The 14,984-nt window shown below is 46.1% G+C and overlaps 1 protein-coding gene across 1 annotated transcript in view; it reads right to left on the bottom strand.

The window, feature by feature from the left end:
• The window catches only part of DNAH10 (dynein axonemal heavy chain 10), a 147,108-nt gene that overhangs the window by 129,332 nt on the left and 2,792 nt on the right, over nucleotides 1–14,984 (bottom strand). The window contains exons 2-6 of the mRNA XM_079942214.1: nucleotides 13,920–13,991; nucleotides 10,065–10,165; nucleotides 8,838–8,946; nucleotides 4,498–4,613; nucleotides 745–961 (exon numbers count right to left, since the gene is read on the bottom strand). Coding sequence (XP_079798340.1) covers nucleotides 745–961; nucleotides 4,498–4,613; nucleotides 8,838–8,946; nucleotides 10,065–10,165; nucleotides 13,920–13,991 — 615 coding nt within the window. The remainder of the gene's footprint in view (nucleotides 1–744; nucleotides 962–4,497; nucleotides 4,614–8,837; nucleotides 8,947–10,064; nucleotides 10,166–13,919; nucleotides 13,992–14,984) is intronic.

Below are 14,984 nucleotides of genomic sequence, written 5' to 3'. Positions count from 1 at the left end.
AGGTCTTATAAATTAAAAAGACGATAGCTGATGTGAAAAGCCTAATCAAAATTTGTGAAGGTAGAAGCTAAGGAACTCTTCAGGAAAGTAGAATACACAGACAAAGAGATGGAAAATGCAAGTGAAAAGATAGGAAACAGAATCAACAGCACATATCCAACAGGAATATTAACAAGAGAAAACAAAGACAAATAGTGGAGGAAATTATCAAGAGAATTTTTCATACTGAAAGGCTAGGTCTTCAGACTGAAAATACAGAATGCTTAGCAAACTGAATCTCATAGAGTACTTAGCAAAATGAATGGAAAAAGAACCACCAAAGGTCCATCATTCTCCCTGCCCAAAATGCCCTTGCTCCCCAACTCCACCTACTCCAATGCCTTGCTCATCCTTTCAGATGAGGTCAAATGCTGCCTCCTTCAGAAGTCCTCTTTGATTCCCCCACCACTTCTCCAATATGGTCTCACTCTTCCAAGCCCTAAAGACCCTAATATCTCTCTCAAGCTCCTTATTCTGCCATAGTTCTTTGGGCACCGGATTATAAGATCCTTGAGGACAAGGATTCGTCATTCTTCATTCCTCTTTGTGTTTCTTACAATGTCCAGCTTGGTGTCTTTCATATCACGAGCAGGTAAACAAGAACGATCATAAATTAAAACAATAAAAAAAACCTCCTGAACTCTAAAATTCTTCTTAAAGTAAACGTATCCTGCTTAACTAAGGAGGAGAAAAATAAAGCCTTACCTTCAAGTTGCTGCATTGTTCTTTGAATATTACTTGCAAATTTCTGGATGTTCATTAAAAATTCATCCCGTATTAATTGAATGCTGTGATATTCTACTGCTTCCCCGGGCATGCTAGGTAGGTCTATGTCGTACTCAGAGGAGTCCAAGACTTCTCCAGATGTGAATCCCAGGCTCGCATCCTTGTGCTGACTGAAGGACAAGGCTGGCAAGAAAACCTGAAAAGCCGAGTTTACGAATCAAATCATTTGTACCATTTTTTTAGATTCCACGTATAAGCGATATCATGTGGTATTTGTCTTTCTCTGTCTGACTTACTTCACTCAGTATGACAATTCCTCGATCCATCCATGTTGCTGCAAATGGCATTATTTCGTTCTTTTTTATGGTTGAGTACAAATGAACTTATTTACAAAACAGAAACAGAGTCACCGATGTAGAAAACAAACTTACGGTTACCAGGGGGGAAAGCAGAGGGAGGAGGGATAAATTGGGAGATTGGGATTGACATGTACACACTACTCTATATAAAATAGGTAACTAATAAGGACCTACTGTAGAGCACAGGGAGGACTCTTCTCAATACTCTGTAATGACCTATCTGGGGAAAGAAGCTAAAGGAGTAGATACATGTGTATGTATAACCGAGTCACTGTGCTGTACAGCAGACTAACGCAACACTGTACATCAACTATACTGTAATAAAAATTTTTTTAAAAAGAAGCAAATCACACGTCATATTCAACAATTCATGCACTTAAGTTGCCTCTGGCTTTGAATACGCGATAATAGAAAGTAACAATACAGTGACAAAGTGAACTACTCCAGCCCGGAGCACAGACCTAAAGAAAGAGAAATTATATTTGACTGAGAATGGCCCAAGGGTAAAGAGTTTGAACCAAGCCTGAGGTGACTACCCAGAAGATAATACGGTATTTCTTTAGCTGCCGCCAGCCACAGGGCAGCTGAGTTAGAAACTATGGCACAGGGAAGCGAGAACTGTGTGTTAACCCATCAGCTAAGCTCCAAGTTTGTGTGAAGGTGAAAATAAAGAAGATACTGAGCACGCGGTCTTTGGGAAATTCAGTTGACAGAAGCATGAATTTATGAAATCACTTGAATACAATTACATAACTTACCCTCACATAGAAAGTGATGTACAAATGCCCACAGGTTGGTTGGCTTCTTTGTTTGGTTGGTGGGTTGGTTGATTGGGCTGGGTTTTGATTTTTAGTTTTGCCCGTTTTTCTTAAAATTGGACGCGTCTTTCAGACTCTTTTAATCTACATGTACTTCCAATGTATTGAAGAGCCCAGAACGTTTCGAGTCTCCCAGCTTGGATTTTGCTGACTGCACACTCATGGTAGAGCTCAACAAGCTCCTCTTGTCTTTTCCTGCAAATTGGCAGCTGGGTCCAGAGACTGGCTCAGAATCCCTTTGCCAAGACTATTGGTGTTTCTTCTATCAGGAGACAAATAATGTTTGGTTTTTCTCTTTTGGGGGGGTTGTTTTTTTGGTTTGGGGGGGTTTTTTGGCCACCCAATGAGGCATGCAGGATCTTAGTTCCCCAACCAGGGATCGAACCTGTGCCCCCTGCAGTGGAAGTGCAGAGTCCTAACCACTGGACCACCAAGGAAGTCCTCTCTCTTCCTTTTTTTCTTTTTTTTGACTTTAGCATCCATTGATGTTCAATACCTAGATCCTTCAACACGCTGAGAGCTGCACTACTGAAAGAGTCTCATTCTAAACTTTCTTTTTTAAATAGCTGAAATGCTTTTATAAAGAGACACTTCTCTTATCTACTATTTGATTTTCCAGTTCATATAGAGAAGGCAGAATAAATGGTTAGAGCCTTCCCTTTATTTGCCCAATTTTCAAAAATAATAAATTGGCCCCCTATCATCCTGCCCCCTAGTTTCCCTCTCATCTCATTCTCCTCCTTCTATATTCTCTCCCTTGGTTGTTTCATCCAGTCCCTTGGCTTGACACCATGTCAGTGGCTCCCGTTCTGTAAAGGATCTCTCTGGTTGGCATGTGGAGAATATAGTGTAGGGGCAAAAGCAGAAGCTGGGAAATCTATCAGGAGCCAACTGCAACAGTCCCAGCAAAAGACAACATTGAGGTCTTCCTGGCCACCCTATCCAAAATTTCAAAAGCCCTACTTTTACCACCTGCCAACATTTCCTAAGCCCCTTCCCAGCTTCATCTTTCTCCTGAACTCCTGTCACTATCTAACACACTGTACATTTTCTCATTGATCTTGTTTAATGTAAATCTTCCTGACTAGGATGTAAGGTCTGTGAGGCACAGACCTTGACTATGTTGATTACTGCTATAGAATATAGTAAATGCTCAATAAATATTTCTGGAAGAACCCCTTGAGCTCTCCCCTGAGCTCCAGACTTATACATCCTGCTGCACACCTCAACTTGGATGTCTAGGAGGCATCTCAAGCTTAACATGTGCAAAATAGAGTTCTGGGGTTTTCCTCCAGATCCCCCCACCCCCCCCCATCTTAGTAATGACCCCCAAATCTCCCTGCTTGTTCAAACACAAATCCTAGGAATCATTCTGGATGCTCTTTTCCTAAACTTCCATATCCAAGTCATCAGCAAGTCCTGTTGGCTCCATGCCCAACATATTTTTTTTTCTTCTTTGCGGTACGCGGGCCTCTCACTGCTGTGGCTTCTCCCGTTGCGGAGCACAGGCTCCGGACGCACAGGCTCAGCGGCCATGGCTCACGGGCCCAGCCTCTCCACGGCATGTGGGATCTTCCCGGACCGGGGCACGATCCCATGTCCCCGGCATCGGCAGGCGGACTCTCAACCACTGCGCCACCAGGGAAGCCCCCCAACATATTCTTGATGCTGTTTGCTTCCCGCTCCCTCCCCTGATTGAATTCCGGAGCCTAAACAACCATCATCCACCACTTGGACGTTTCCACGGCCTGCTATTAGGTCTACTGGTCCCATACGCTCTTGCCACTGCATATGTTGTTCACACAACAGCCAGAAGAAAAATGCAAACCAGATCATTTTATTGCCGTGCTTCAAACCTACCTTCCTCTCCAAACTTCCCTCACTACTCTCCAGCTGCACTGGTCATCCTTCTGTGTCTGGAGCAAGTGAAGTCTGCTCCTGCCTCAGGACCTTTGCATGTGCTGTTTTCTCTGCCCAGGATGCTCTTCCTGCAGATCCTCACGTTTGATGCCTTCACCTCATTCCCCCCTCAATTCAATGCCACTTCCTCAGAGGGGTCTTTCCTGACCACCTCAGTCCCACCCTATTACATATCCCTAATAACTTATCATTAGTGAACAAGGCTGCTTATGGGCTATTTTATTGGTTGTCTATAAAGAAAGCTCCGATGTCACCTCCCCAGCAAGGTCATCCCTTACCACCACCCCCTGCACACACACACACACACACACACACACACACACACACACACACACACACGCATGCACACACGCATGAACAGGTCATTTCTATCACATTACTAGGGTTTATTTTCCTAATGCCACCTGTCACTACCTGATATTTTCCAGTTTATGTGTTGGTGTTTGGTGTCCTTCCCCCAGTATAACCTCCCATAGCACAAGGCTGTCATCTGTCCTGCTCACTGCTCCACTGTCCTCAGGGCCCATGACAGCACCTGGAATCTAAGAGCTGCTGACCACCTCTTTGTGGAATCAATGAATTAGATGGCCTTACTCTTAAACAGTGCTGAGATTCTTTTTTCCGTCCGTACTTACCTGACATATAATATCCTTCAGGAGACCAAGCACATGTGAATTTATAATTCCATACTCCAGTGTTTGGGGCATAATTTCCATAGCTTCCTTCATGTCTGTCGCCTCAGAGATGGTCTCTAAACAGGAACAGATTTGGGGAATGAAATGAGGAGGGAAGTGGACACAGATAACATTTCCAAGTGTACAGGAACCAGCTCCTCCTTCACAAGTAACTACAAAGGAATGTTCCAGGCACAGGTCAGGATACGCGCTCATTGAGAAACAAATACATGCTGAGGGTCGTGCTGTGGTTCAGAGGTTCACAAAAGCAACACCCAGGAGCCACACACACGAGCTGATCTAGTTGGAGCGTCTACAGCTGAACAAGGATAGAAACGCTTTGGATTTTCTAGAAACGTTTCTTGGGCTCCTTGCTTGCTCTGTCTCCCCACTCCCAGCCATGCCTCCCCAATTCATCACGAAAGTACCTTTCAAGTCATGGGCTTTTTGGGGGTATTTTTGTTGTTTTTTTCTTTATTTTTTGGCCACACCGCACAGCTTGCAGGACCTTAGCTCCCCGACCAGGGGTCAAACCCGGGCCCCGGCAGCGAGAGCACAGGACCACCAGGGAATTCCCAAGTCGTGTGGTTTTAAAAGACAAGTTTGGGAACAGTCTACCTCTCGGCCAGGTTTTCTTTGATGTGCACTCCCTCCCTCCCCGTCTCCCCACCGGCCCCCTGATCAAAAAATCAGTCAGCACCAGTCAGCTCGGTAGACACTTTAAAGGTCCCTTGGACCCTTCTCTCAATGTAACTGGGAAACACAGCAAACATATCAACTGCAATTATTTCACAAGCTTCAGTCTACATGCCTTTCCCAGCATCTGTGTAGACGCGCACTCTTCTTTGCCTAATAGGTTTCTATCAGATGATTCTTTACTGAAATAAATTTACTTAAAGGGAAACTGTAAAAACTAAGTATGAAAAAAGAAAGAAAGCTTGACATCAGTGAAAGATAACTGTAAAAAAAAATATGATGAGAGTAAACAGTAAGTCGGGGTAAATGCTGTTCCCGCCCCGCCCAAAGCTGATTATTGTTGTTACAGTAAGTCCCCTACATACGAACCTTCAGGTGGAGAATTTTCAAAGGTGCGAACGTGCATCTGGTTCCAGCAAGGAACCGGAACCTGTGCCATCAGCGTCAGGCGTGAGTGACATTGCAGCTCGCCCTCCGTCCCCTATTGCTGACGGTCCTTCAGCTCTACCATCTCCCACCCCCCTCCCTCCTCCAGTCAGTAACTCTTCCTGCCTGTTCACTTGAGGCCAGCCCCTGTGTGCCGGCTGTTGTTCTGTACTACTGTACTTTTCAAGGGTACAGATTAAAACTGCTTTCTTTATTTTTTGTGTTTGTTTATGTATTATTTGCGTGAAAAGTATTATAAACCTATTACAGTGCAGTACTATATAGCCAATCGTGTTAGTTGGGTACCTAGGCTAACCTTGTTGGACTTACGAACCAACCGGACTTACGAACGCGCTCTCAGAATGGAACTCATTCGTATGTAGGGGACTTACTGTATTGGGTTGTGATTACTGTTAAAAGGGAAGCATTGGGCTTCCCTGGTGGCACAGTGGTTAAGAATCTGCCTGCCAATGCAGGAGACACGGATTCGTGGTCCAGGAAGATCCCACATGCCGCGGAGCAGCTAAGTCCCTGTGCCACAACTACTGAACCCCATACGCCTAGAGCCCGTGCTCCGCAACAAGAGAAGCCACCGCAATGAGAAGCCCGCGCACCACAACGAAGTGTAGCCCCCGCTCACCACAACTAGAGAAAGCCCGCACACAGCAACGAAGACCCAGTGCAGCCAAAAATAAATAAATAAGTAAATTTAAAAAAGGGAAACACTGAGCTGAGATTGGCCCCTCCCCAGACAAGAACTGTAACAGGAGTAGCTGTTTAATACTGAGCCTCTATCTGTCATCTTTCTTCTTATTCCCACTCACTTGGGAAGAACGAATTACAGAAGCTCAGAGCTTAGCGGTGAGGTCGTGACCCAAAGGGCCATCAAAGTTCAAAAAAGGAAAAGAAAAGCAACAGAATGTTTGTTCTAGAATTTAGGGTATGCTATGCACAGGTTGGGAGGTAGAGGCAACGGCAGAAGAAATGGGGGAAGCGCAGTCAGAGAGAGAGGAGAGTCAGCCTGGATGGAATACGGCAAGAGGAAGAGCAAAGGGTCAGAAGAGACCAGAGAACAATCACTTGGGCAGTGCAGTGGGAATGCACAGCGGGAACATCCAGCCAAGAAGTTACCCTGAAGGATGAACTTGGCTTCTGAGTGGCACCTCTGTCTAAAATCACACAGCCGAGGGAAGAGATATGGGAACACATGTATATGTATAACTGATTCACTTTGTTATAAAGCAGAAACTAACACACATTTTAAAGCAATTATACTCCAATAAAGATGTAAAAAAATAAATAAAATAAAATCACACAGCCGGGACTTCCCTGGCAGTCCAGTGGTTAAGACTGGGCTTGCAATGCAGGGGGTGCAGATTCGATCCCTGGTCGGAGAGTTAAGATCCCACCTGCCACGAGGCACAGCCAAAACATTAAAAAAAAAGAAATAAAATAAAATCACACAGCAACGTGGAGAAAGCCCACCAAAACTCGTCTTATAACTCAGGGTGACGTCATTTTGAATCTTCCTCTAATTGTTATAAATAGAACTGAGATGACATCAATACAGTCAATTCTCATTATTTGCAGTACTTATGTTCTATGAGGTCACCACGAACACAGAATTAGTGGATGCTGAGCCATTGTTCCTACAGGAAATATGGGTCTAGGTTCCTGTGAACCTCTGGTCACAACATTTTCATCAACCATCAATATAAGCAGACCTCGGAGGTACTGTGGTTTCGATTCCAGATCACAGTAAAGCAAATATCGCAATAAAGCGAGTCACACGGATTTTTTGGTTTCCCAGTGCAAAAGTATGTTTACACTATGCTGTAGTCTATTAACTGTGCAATAGCATTATGTTTAAAAAAACAATGTATATACCTTAATTTAAAAATACTTTATTGCTGGGAATTCCCTGGCGGTCCAGTGGTGAGGGTTCCGCGCTTCCACTGCAGGGGGCACGGGTTTGATCCCTGGTCAGGGAACTACAATGCCACATGCCGTGTGGCACGGCCAAAAATGAAAGAAAAGAAAAACTTTATTGCTAAAAAATGCTAACCATCGTCTGAGCCTTCAGTGCATCCTAGGAGTAACTTCAAAGATCACTGATCACAGATCACCATCACGAATATAATAAATAATGAAAAAGTTTGAAATATTGAGAGAATCACCAAAATGTGATGCAGAGACATAAAGTGAGCAAATACCGTTGGAAAAATGGCCCTGATAGACTTGCTCCACACGGGGTTGCCACCAACCTTCAGTTTGTAAAAAAAAAAAAAATGCAGTATCTGCGAAGCGCAATAAAATGAGGTCTGCCGGTATATAACCTTCCTTATGTGTGTTTCCGTTTAAAGACAACTTATTTAACATTACTGTTGATTCACTAACATTGAACTCATGGCCAACAGCACCATCACTTACGTCTGAACGAAGCTTACGTTAACACACGAGTTTTCTCTGCCAGGCACATCACAGCCTTCCTGTTCTCTGAGCACTAGCCAGCGCTTCAGCACCTTCCTTGGGGACATTTTTTTTTCCCCCTTGGGGACACTTTAAACAGCGAAATCACCCAAAACTCCCACAAAAATTAGAAAACTGTGGTACTAAACAGAGCACGATAAAGACACTTGTTTATAGCATTCAATGAAATAAGAAGGCAGTGCACGGCCTTGCCTGACCTCAGCTGGGTCCATGAGTGTTGGGTGACTCAAATTTTCCCCACTCTGTATGTGTCCTTAAATGACCATGAAAGCATCGAAATACTGATTGGGAGTTACAAAAATTTTGAGTGAGTCGGTGAATTTGCAAATATGGAATCCGTGAACAATGAGGATTGACAGTACTGATAAAAAAGCTATCTTCTCGGGCTTCCCTGGTGGCGCAGTGGTTGACAGTCCGCCTGCCGATGCAGGGGACACGGGTTCATGCCCCAGTCCGGGAAGATCCTACATGCCGCGGGGCGGCTAGGCCCGTGAGCCATGGGCGCTGAGCCTGCGCGTCCGGAGCCTGTGCTCCTCAACGGGAGAGGTCACAGCAGTGAGAGGCCCGTGTACCGCCAAAAAAAAAAAATCTATCTTCTCAAGGACATGTAAAAATTAAAGAGTCTCAGACATATACACACGCACATGCACGCACACCCACACTCACACACGCTCGTGCTGGAAAGATACCTTTTGTGTTTCTGAGAAAATATACCACATTCTCGTTCAGAAACTCCTCAGGAACAGGAGTACAAAGCACATGGAGATATGTCTTTTCCACGGTTTGCTTAACAGTTTTCTGAAACACGGGGAACAAAAAAGTCATGAGGAGATACAACCGTGCATCCAAATCCCCTAATATTCACGTACACCTGAGCTCTCCACTCCACGCACTGCTGAGCTCATTTCCCAGCAGACCACACACAGGAGCTGAAATTCACCCAGATGCTGAACTCTAAGCCTCACTCTTTCACCAACCGGCCACTGCAGCTACACTTGAATAAAGTGACCTGGGAAATGTCCAGATCGAGCTTTTCTGGGCCACAAATTGCAACAAACCTGTTCTGAATTCGGGTATTTTGTGGGGAGGCATATTCACAGAGCAGCTGAACCTAATTGCATTTAGCACGGCTCAGGCCAAATGTCTACATCCTAACGTTATGCTCCCTCCCTGGGATCTGTGCAGTAAATGGTTAACTCAGCAGGCCTGGGCTGTCCAAACCCTGCACATTCCAACGGTTCTCAAGACTAGCCCGGAACCAGCTCCTGGGTGACAACCTCTAAGCTTTTGGAACATCCTGGCTGATCTGAGCATCTCTGTACACCTGGGGCCTTGGCTCATGCTGCAGAGTTTATACTAACAACGTGATTTATGCTAAATGCCTGTCTTTGTTTGCCTGGGGCCCCGGGTCACACCGCATCCGTTTGTCCTCTGGGGCAGCCGGGGGGCACTGCAGACTAACTGTGGGCACTTCACACCTACGTGATTGACCCCCATAAAAACCCTGAACACCAAGGCTTGGGTGAGCCCCCCTGATTGGCACAATGTCCTGCGTGTTGTCACACATGGCTCCTGCGAGAATGAATGCTGTCCTTGAAGCCCCACTTGGAAAGGACAACTTGTTCGTATTTTCTCCTGGACTCTGCCCTGTGTGCCTTGTTCTCTGTTGATACTCATCTGCATCCTTTCACTGAAATAAACTATAACCATGAGTATAAAAGCCTTCCTGGGTCCTGTGAGTCATTGTGGCAAATCATTCAATCCGAGGGTGATCTCGGGGACCCCCAGACACAGGATTCTATCATCTCCACTCCAATGCAATATACTCCTTGTATGAGCTGTGGCGGTTACCCAGACTCATCCGAGGGCGTGAAATTCCCATTACCCCACCCAAGAGGAGAAAGAGACGTGCGTACTTTGACATGGGGGTTCTCTACCCTCTCTGGGTCCATTTCTTCATCCTCTAGGCCGGTGGAAGGCTGAGGTATGGAATACGTTCTCAGCTGCAAATTCTTAGCTGCAAAACATGATTCAATGCGTGAGATGAAATACTTGGAAAATGAGGTTTCCTACCGTCAAGACCAGACCTGCATCTTGGACAACAGCATATTTCATTCAGTCGGCGTGTTATCAAAAAGCTGAATGTACATTTTTCACAAACGAATCCTATTGAAGCCTTGACTTGCATTATCATTAGGAGAGTTGTGCTGCAGTTTTGAAGGGTCCTCAGTCGGAAATTTAACATGTGCGTGTGTGCATGTGTGCGTGTGTGTGCGTGTTCCAGCTACAGGGTCCAATGAGTGACTTCTCTGAGATTTTTACTTAGAAGGGGGGGTTTATCCTTAGGATGAGACTTAGAGTTAACATGTTAGCATCTACTCCTTTTTCACTATAAAACTTGAAACGGATGGGGGATGGAAAGAAAAGTAATCTAAATAAAATGAACGTATGTACAACTTGCAAGTCTACGGTTATCGATGTGGACCTGGAAACCTCACAGCCGGCCAGGCACAGCCCTGAGAGCTGCTGACGAAGCCTGCAGAGAAGGGGGAGCTTTCCCCAACTGTGCGGCTCTTCCTTCGAAAGGCGCTGGACAAAGTCAGTGCGACTCTGGAATCAAATCAACACGTGGGGTCGGAATCCTCTCTGCAACGGGTTTTCTCATCCATAAACTGGGACAATAACATCTACTGGGTCAGACTCAGGAGGACTCGATTATAGGTTGGCTGAGTGTCAGGCATGCTGGCTGGCAGAGGAAACAGTCTGCGGCCGGGAGAAGCAGCATTATTACAGCAAGAGCAACAGCCTGGACTCAAAACTACACTGATGAGTGTACTCAATGCCACCGAGCTGTATGCTTAGAAATGGTTAAAATGGTATTTCACGTTACATGTGTTTTACCACGATAAAAAGAAAAGAGAAAAGAAAAAAATACACTTGGAAGGAACGTTAATTTGCTGTGTCAGAGAAGAGTTTCCTGACCTCTTCCTCAAGCAGCCTCCTCTTTTCCAAGTCTTTCCTGATCACGGATTTATTGGTGCCAAAGCAGGAAGCCATCAGTAAACATGGCTGTGGCCCTCACGACCACCATCTGTCTTAGCAAAATCCAAACTAGACAAGTCTCAGTAAGAATGGATGGTCAGGCTTCCCTGGTGGCGCAGTGGTTGAGAGTCCGCCTGCCGATGCAGAGGACGCGGGTTCGTGCCCCGGTCCGGGAAGATCCCACATGCCGTGGAGCGGCTGGGCCCGTGAGCCATGGCCGCTGAGCCTGCGCGTCCGGGACCACAGCAGTGAGAGGCCCACGTACCGCAAAAAAAAAAAAAAAAAAAAAAAACAATGGATGGTCTGTATTTCTAAACCTGTAGTTCTCCCTCTCCCCTCCCCCAATCTGTACTAGGGAGGGGATTATTTTGTGGTTAAAAATAAATTCTTCTGAAAAAACTAAGATGACTATAGGAAACACTGCACATCGCCCCAATCCTTTTTCCCCTCTGGTTTTCAAATACTCAGGATCTTGGTAAAGTGCGGTGCCTAACCCACAGCTTCTGCTGTTGTAAGTGAAGGTGAGTTATGGGAGAAAGGGGGCTGTTTAGCTCTGCTGGCGACGTGATGGTCTGGAGCAGGGTTTCAATCTCAGCACTTCCGGCACCTGGGGCTGGATCATTCTGTGTTGTAGGGCCAGACCTGAGCATCGTAGGACGTTTGGCAGCAACCCTGGCCTCAACCCATGAGATGCCAGAAGCCCCTGCCCTCCAGTCGTGACAACCAAAAATGTCTCCAGACATCACCAAAGGCCCCTGGGGGCCAAGATCACCCCTGGTTGAGAACGCAGCCCAGGGCCAACGCAGGTAGCCACGGCTGCTTCATCATTACCGGAAAGTAACTCAAAGCCTGCAGGGGACCGAGTGCCACGGCCCAGCCAGGAGTGTCACAGCAACCTCTCTAATGTAGACATTTCAATTCCTTAGCAGCCAAAGCCTTGACTCGCGCCTCTGATTCGCCCAAAGAAATGGCATCTGTAGCTGGCACAGTGGCAGCCTTCTCCACACAGCCCACACCGTGCGCTCTTGGCTGAGCTGTCGGAGACACTGCCGTACAAGCCTGGGTGGTTTTATGTTATGTGCTGTTCTGCATGGAAGAGTGCCACCCCCCCGCCCCGATTCGTGTCCACCCAGAACCTCAGAATGTGACCGTATTTGGAAGCGGTGTCTTTGCAGATATAATTAGTTGAGATGAGGTCTGATAAAAGAAACGTTCACAAATTGAGATACAGAGAAGTCGTTCTGGCTTCTACATGAGTTCACTTGGATTTGATGCTAATTTAAATAGCTTGTATGTGGCCTATCAGACCGACATTGTACATCTGCTTTAATTATTAAAGAAAAGGGCGCACTGACCAGAAGTAAAGAATGTCCACGTTGAAAATAAAGATTATAGAGTTTCAGATGTAGAAAATAAACGTATGGTTACCGGGGGCGTGAGGGAGGGAGGGATAAACTGGGAGACTGGGATTGACACATACACACTACTATACATAAAAGAGATAACTCATAAGGACCTGCTGTAGAGCACAGGGAACTCGACTCAATACTCTGTAATGGCCTATAGGGGAAAAGAATCTAAAAAGGAGTGGATATACGTGTTTGTATAACAGATTAACTTTGCTGTACAGCAGAAACTAACACGACATTGTAAATCAATTATACCCCAATAAAAAATTTTTTTTTAATAAATAAAAAATAAAGATTAAAAGCCTCCCTTCCTGGGACACCAATGCTGGTCCTCCCTTGATAATACGACTCCCTTCCCAGGTGCCAAGGCCTTGCTGTATGTGCTGTGCATGTACGTGCTGGTCTGTTGTTTTGTTTGTTTGTTTGTTTTTTGAAACCTTGAAGAAAGGTTTCCTGACTTGTTTAGTGTTCTTTGTTCTGACAAGATATAAAACTGTGCTGAAAACCCTGATTCTCCAGAGCAGCTTCTCAGAGTAACATGGGAAGCTGGCCCCCAGGCCGCAGTCCTCAGTTTGGCTCGAATAAAAATCTTTTCTATTCTTATTATTGATTGTTTATTATTTTCGTCAACAGGTCATAGTGGAGAGGGTGGTCCCTGAATCCAATGACTGGTGCTGTTATGAGAGAAAGGAGGTGATTCAGACACACACACACACACACACATACACACGCACACACACACACACACACACACTATATAAAAACACATACACATATATACATACACATATATATACACATGTATACACACAAATACACACATTCACACACAAATACACACGTACACATGCGTGCACGCACACACATGCATATACGCATGCGCACATACACATACATGCATACACACATGCGCGCACGCACGCACACACACACACACACAGGGCAGACAGCCATGTGATGACAGAGGCATAGATTGGAGGGATGTGTCTACAAGCCAAGGAACATCAAGGAAGCCTACAGCCACCAGAAACTGGGAAAGGCCAGGAAGGATCCGGCCCCAGGGCCTGCCCACACCTTGATTTTGAACTTGTAGCCTCCGGCACTGCCTCCTTCAAGGCAGTGCTGTTGTTCTAAGCCCCCCAGTCTGTGGTCCTTGGTTATGGCAGCCCCGGGTAGTTCATAATGAACCTATGCACACCCAGCACTTTCTCGTTGTACTTCTTACCAAGTCGCAGCTTCACAAAAGTAAAAAGCAGAAACTGATTCTCGTCTGGGCACGCGGACCCCTCCCCACGGTGCCGCTCACCCCCAATTCCAGACCTGATGCTCTATCCGCCGACTGGGTCTCTTCTTCCTCTTCTTCCTCCTCAGACGGGCCAGGAACCTCGCCGTCTTTATAGCCACATAAAGCAAAAGAAACAAAAAAAAACATAATTGTTCCACTGTTCTCCTTGGCACTGAGGGTTGGTCCGTGGCCCCGGGAGAGTCGTGCCTATTACAGTCGGCTGGAGGAGGTCATCGAGAAGACAGGACCGCTGCCCGACCTGTGAGCTGACCCCGGGCAATCGGAGGCCCCTTGCCCCTGCCCTGTCCTGGGGATGTCCACCCTGCCCACCATGCCCACTGTGGAAGCCATTTCAAGAATGCACCTGGAGAGATCAGGTGTGGCTGAGACTGCCAGACAGTGTGGGTGCCTGAACCCCGGGAAGGCCTCTCTATAAACTCTTAGATGCCGGCGGGAGGGCAGTGATCTCGGCCAGCCACGCCCAAGACCGCCACCTACTGATCCGGAGTGGCTGGCTGCCTCTTTCTCTGGTCTCTCCTTGCCCTCCGTGTATGGGGGTGGTTTGCGAACCAACACACAGTCCCACAGAAACATCCCAGTTACTGGAAACAGCCTTAAGGGACATGAAAGAAAGATCTGTGCAAATTCTCCATGAGATGAAGGACACAGGATGATCACATAGTTACAAGCACCCCAAAGAAATATAAATGACCATCATGCATAAAAAAAGAGGCTCAACTCCACTAATTATGATACAAATGTACATGAGAACGAGGAAGTGCATCCACCTTTCATCTGTGGGGTTGGCAAAAATTTTAACGATAATACCCAACGTTGGCAAGGATGTTGGCAAACGGACACCTCATCACCGTTGCCAGGTGTGGAGTGGGAGGGCCATTCTAGAGAGCAGTTTGGCAGGACCCATCCAAACTGTAAATGCACACACCCGCCAAGCCCACAGTTCCACTTTTAGAAATCTCTCCCACAAAATATCGCAAGAGCACAAAGGTAGACGCACATCGTGACGTGTGTAAAATAAAATACTGTGGAAAGATAAGTGTCCATTCATTAGGGAATGGATAAATAAAATATGGTACATC

The sequence above is a fragment of the Stenella coeruleoalba genome (genome assembly GCF_951394435.1).
Source record: "Stenella coeruleoalba genome assembly, chromosome: 14".
Lineage (NCBI taxonomy): Eukaryota > Metazoa > Chordata > Mammalia > Artiodactyla > Delphinidae > Stenella > Stenella coeruleoalba.
The sequence above is the reverse complement of the archived record's forward strand: the minus strand, read 5'-3'. Positions and strand labels throughout refer to the sequence as shown.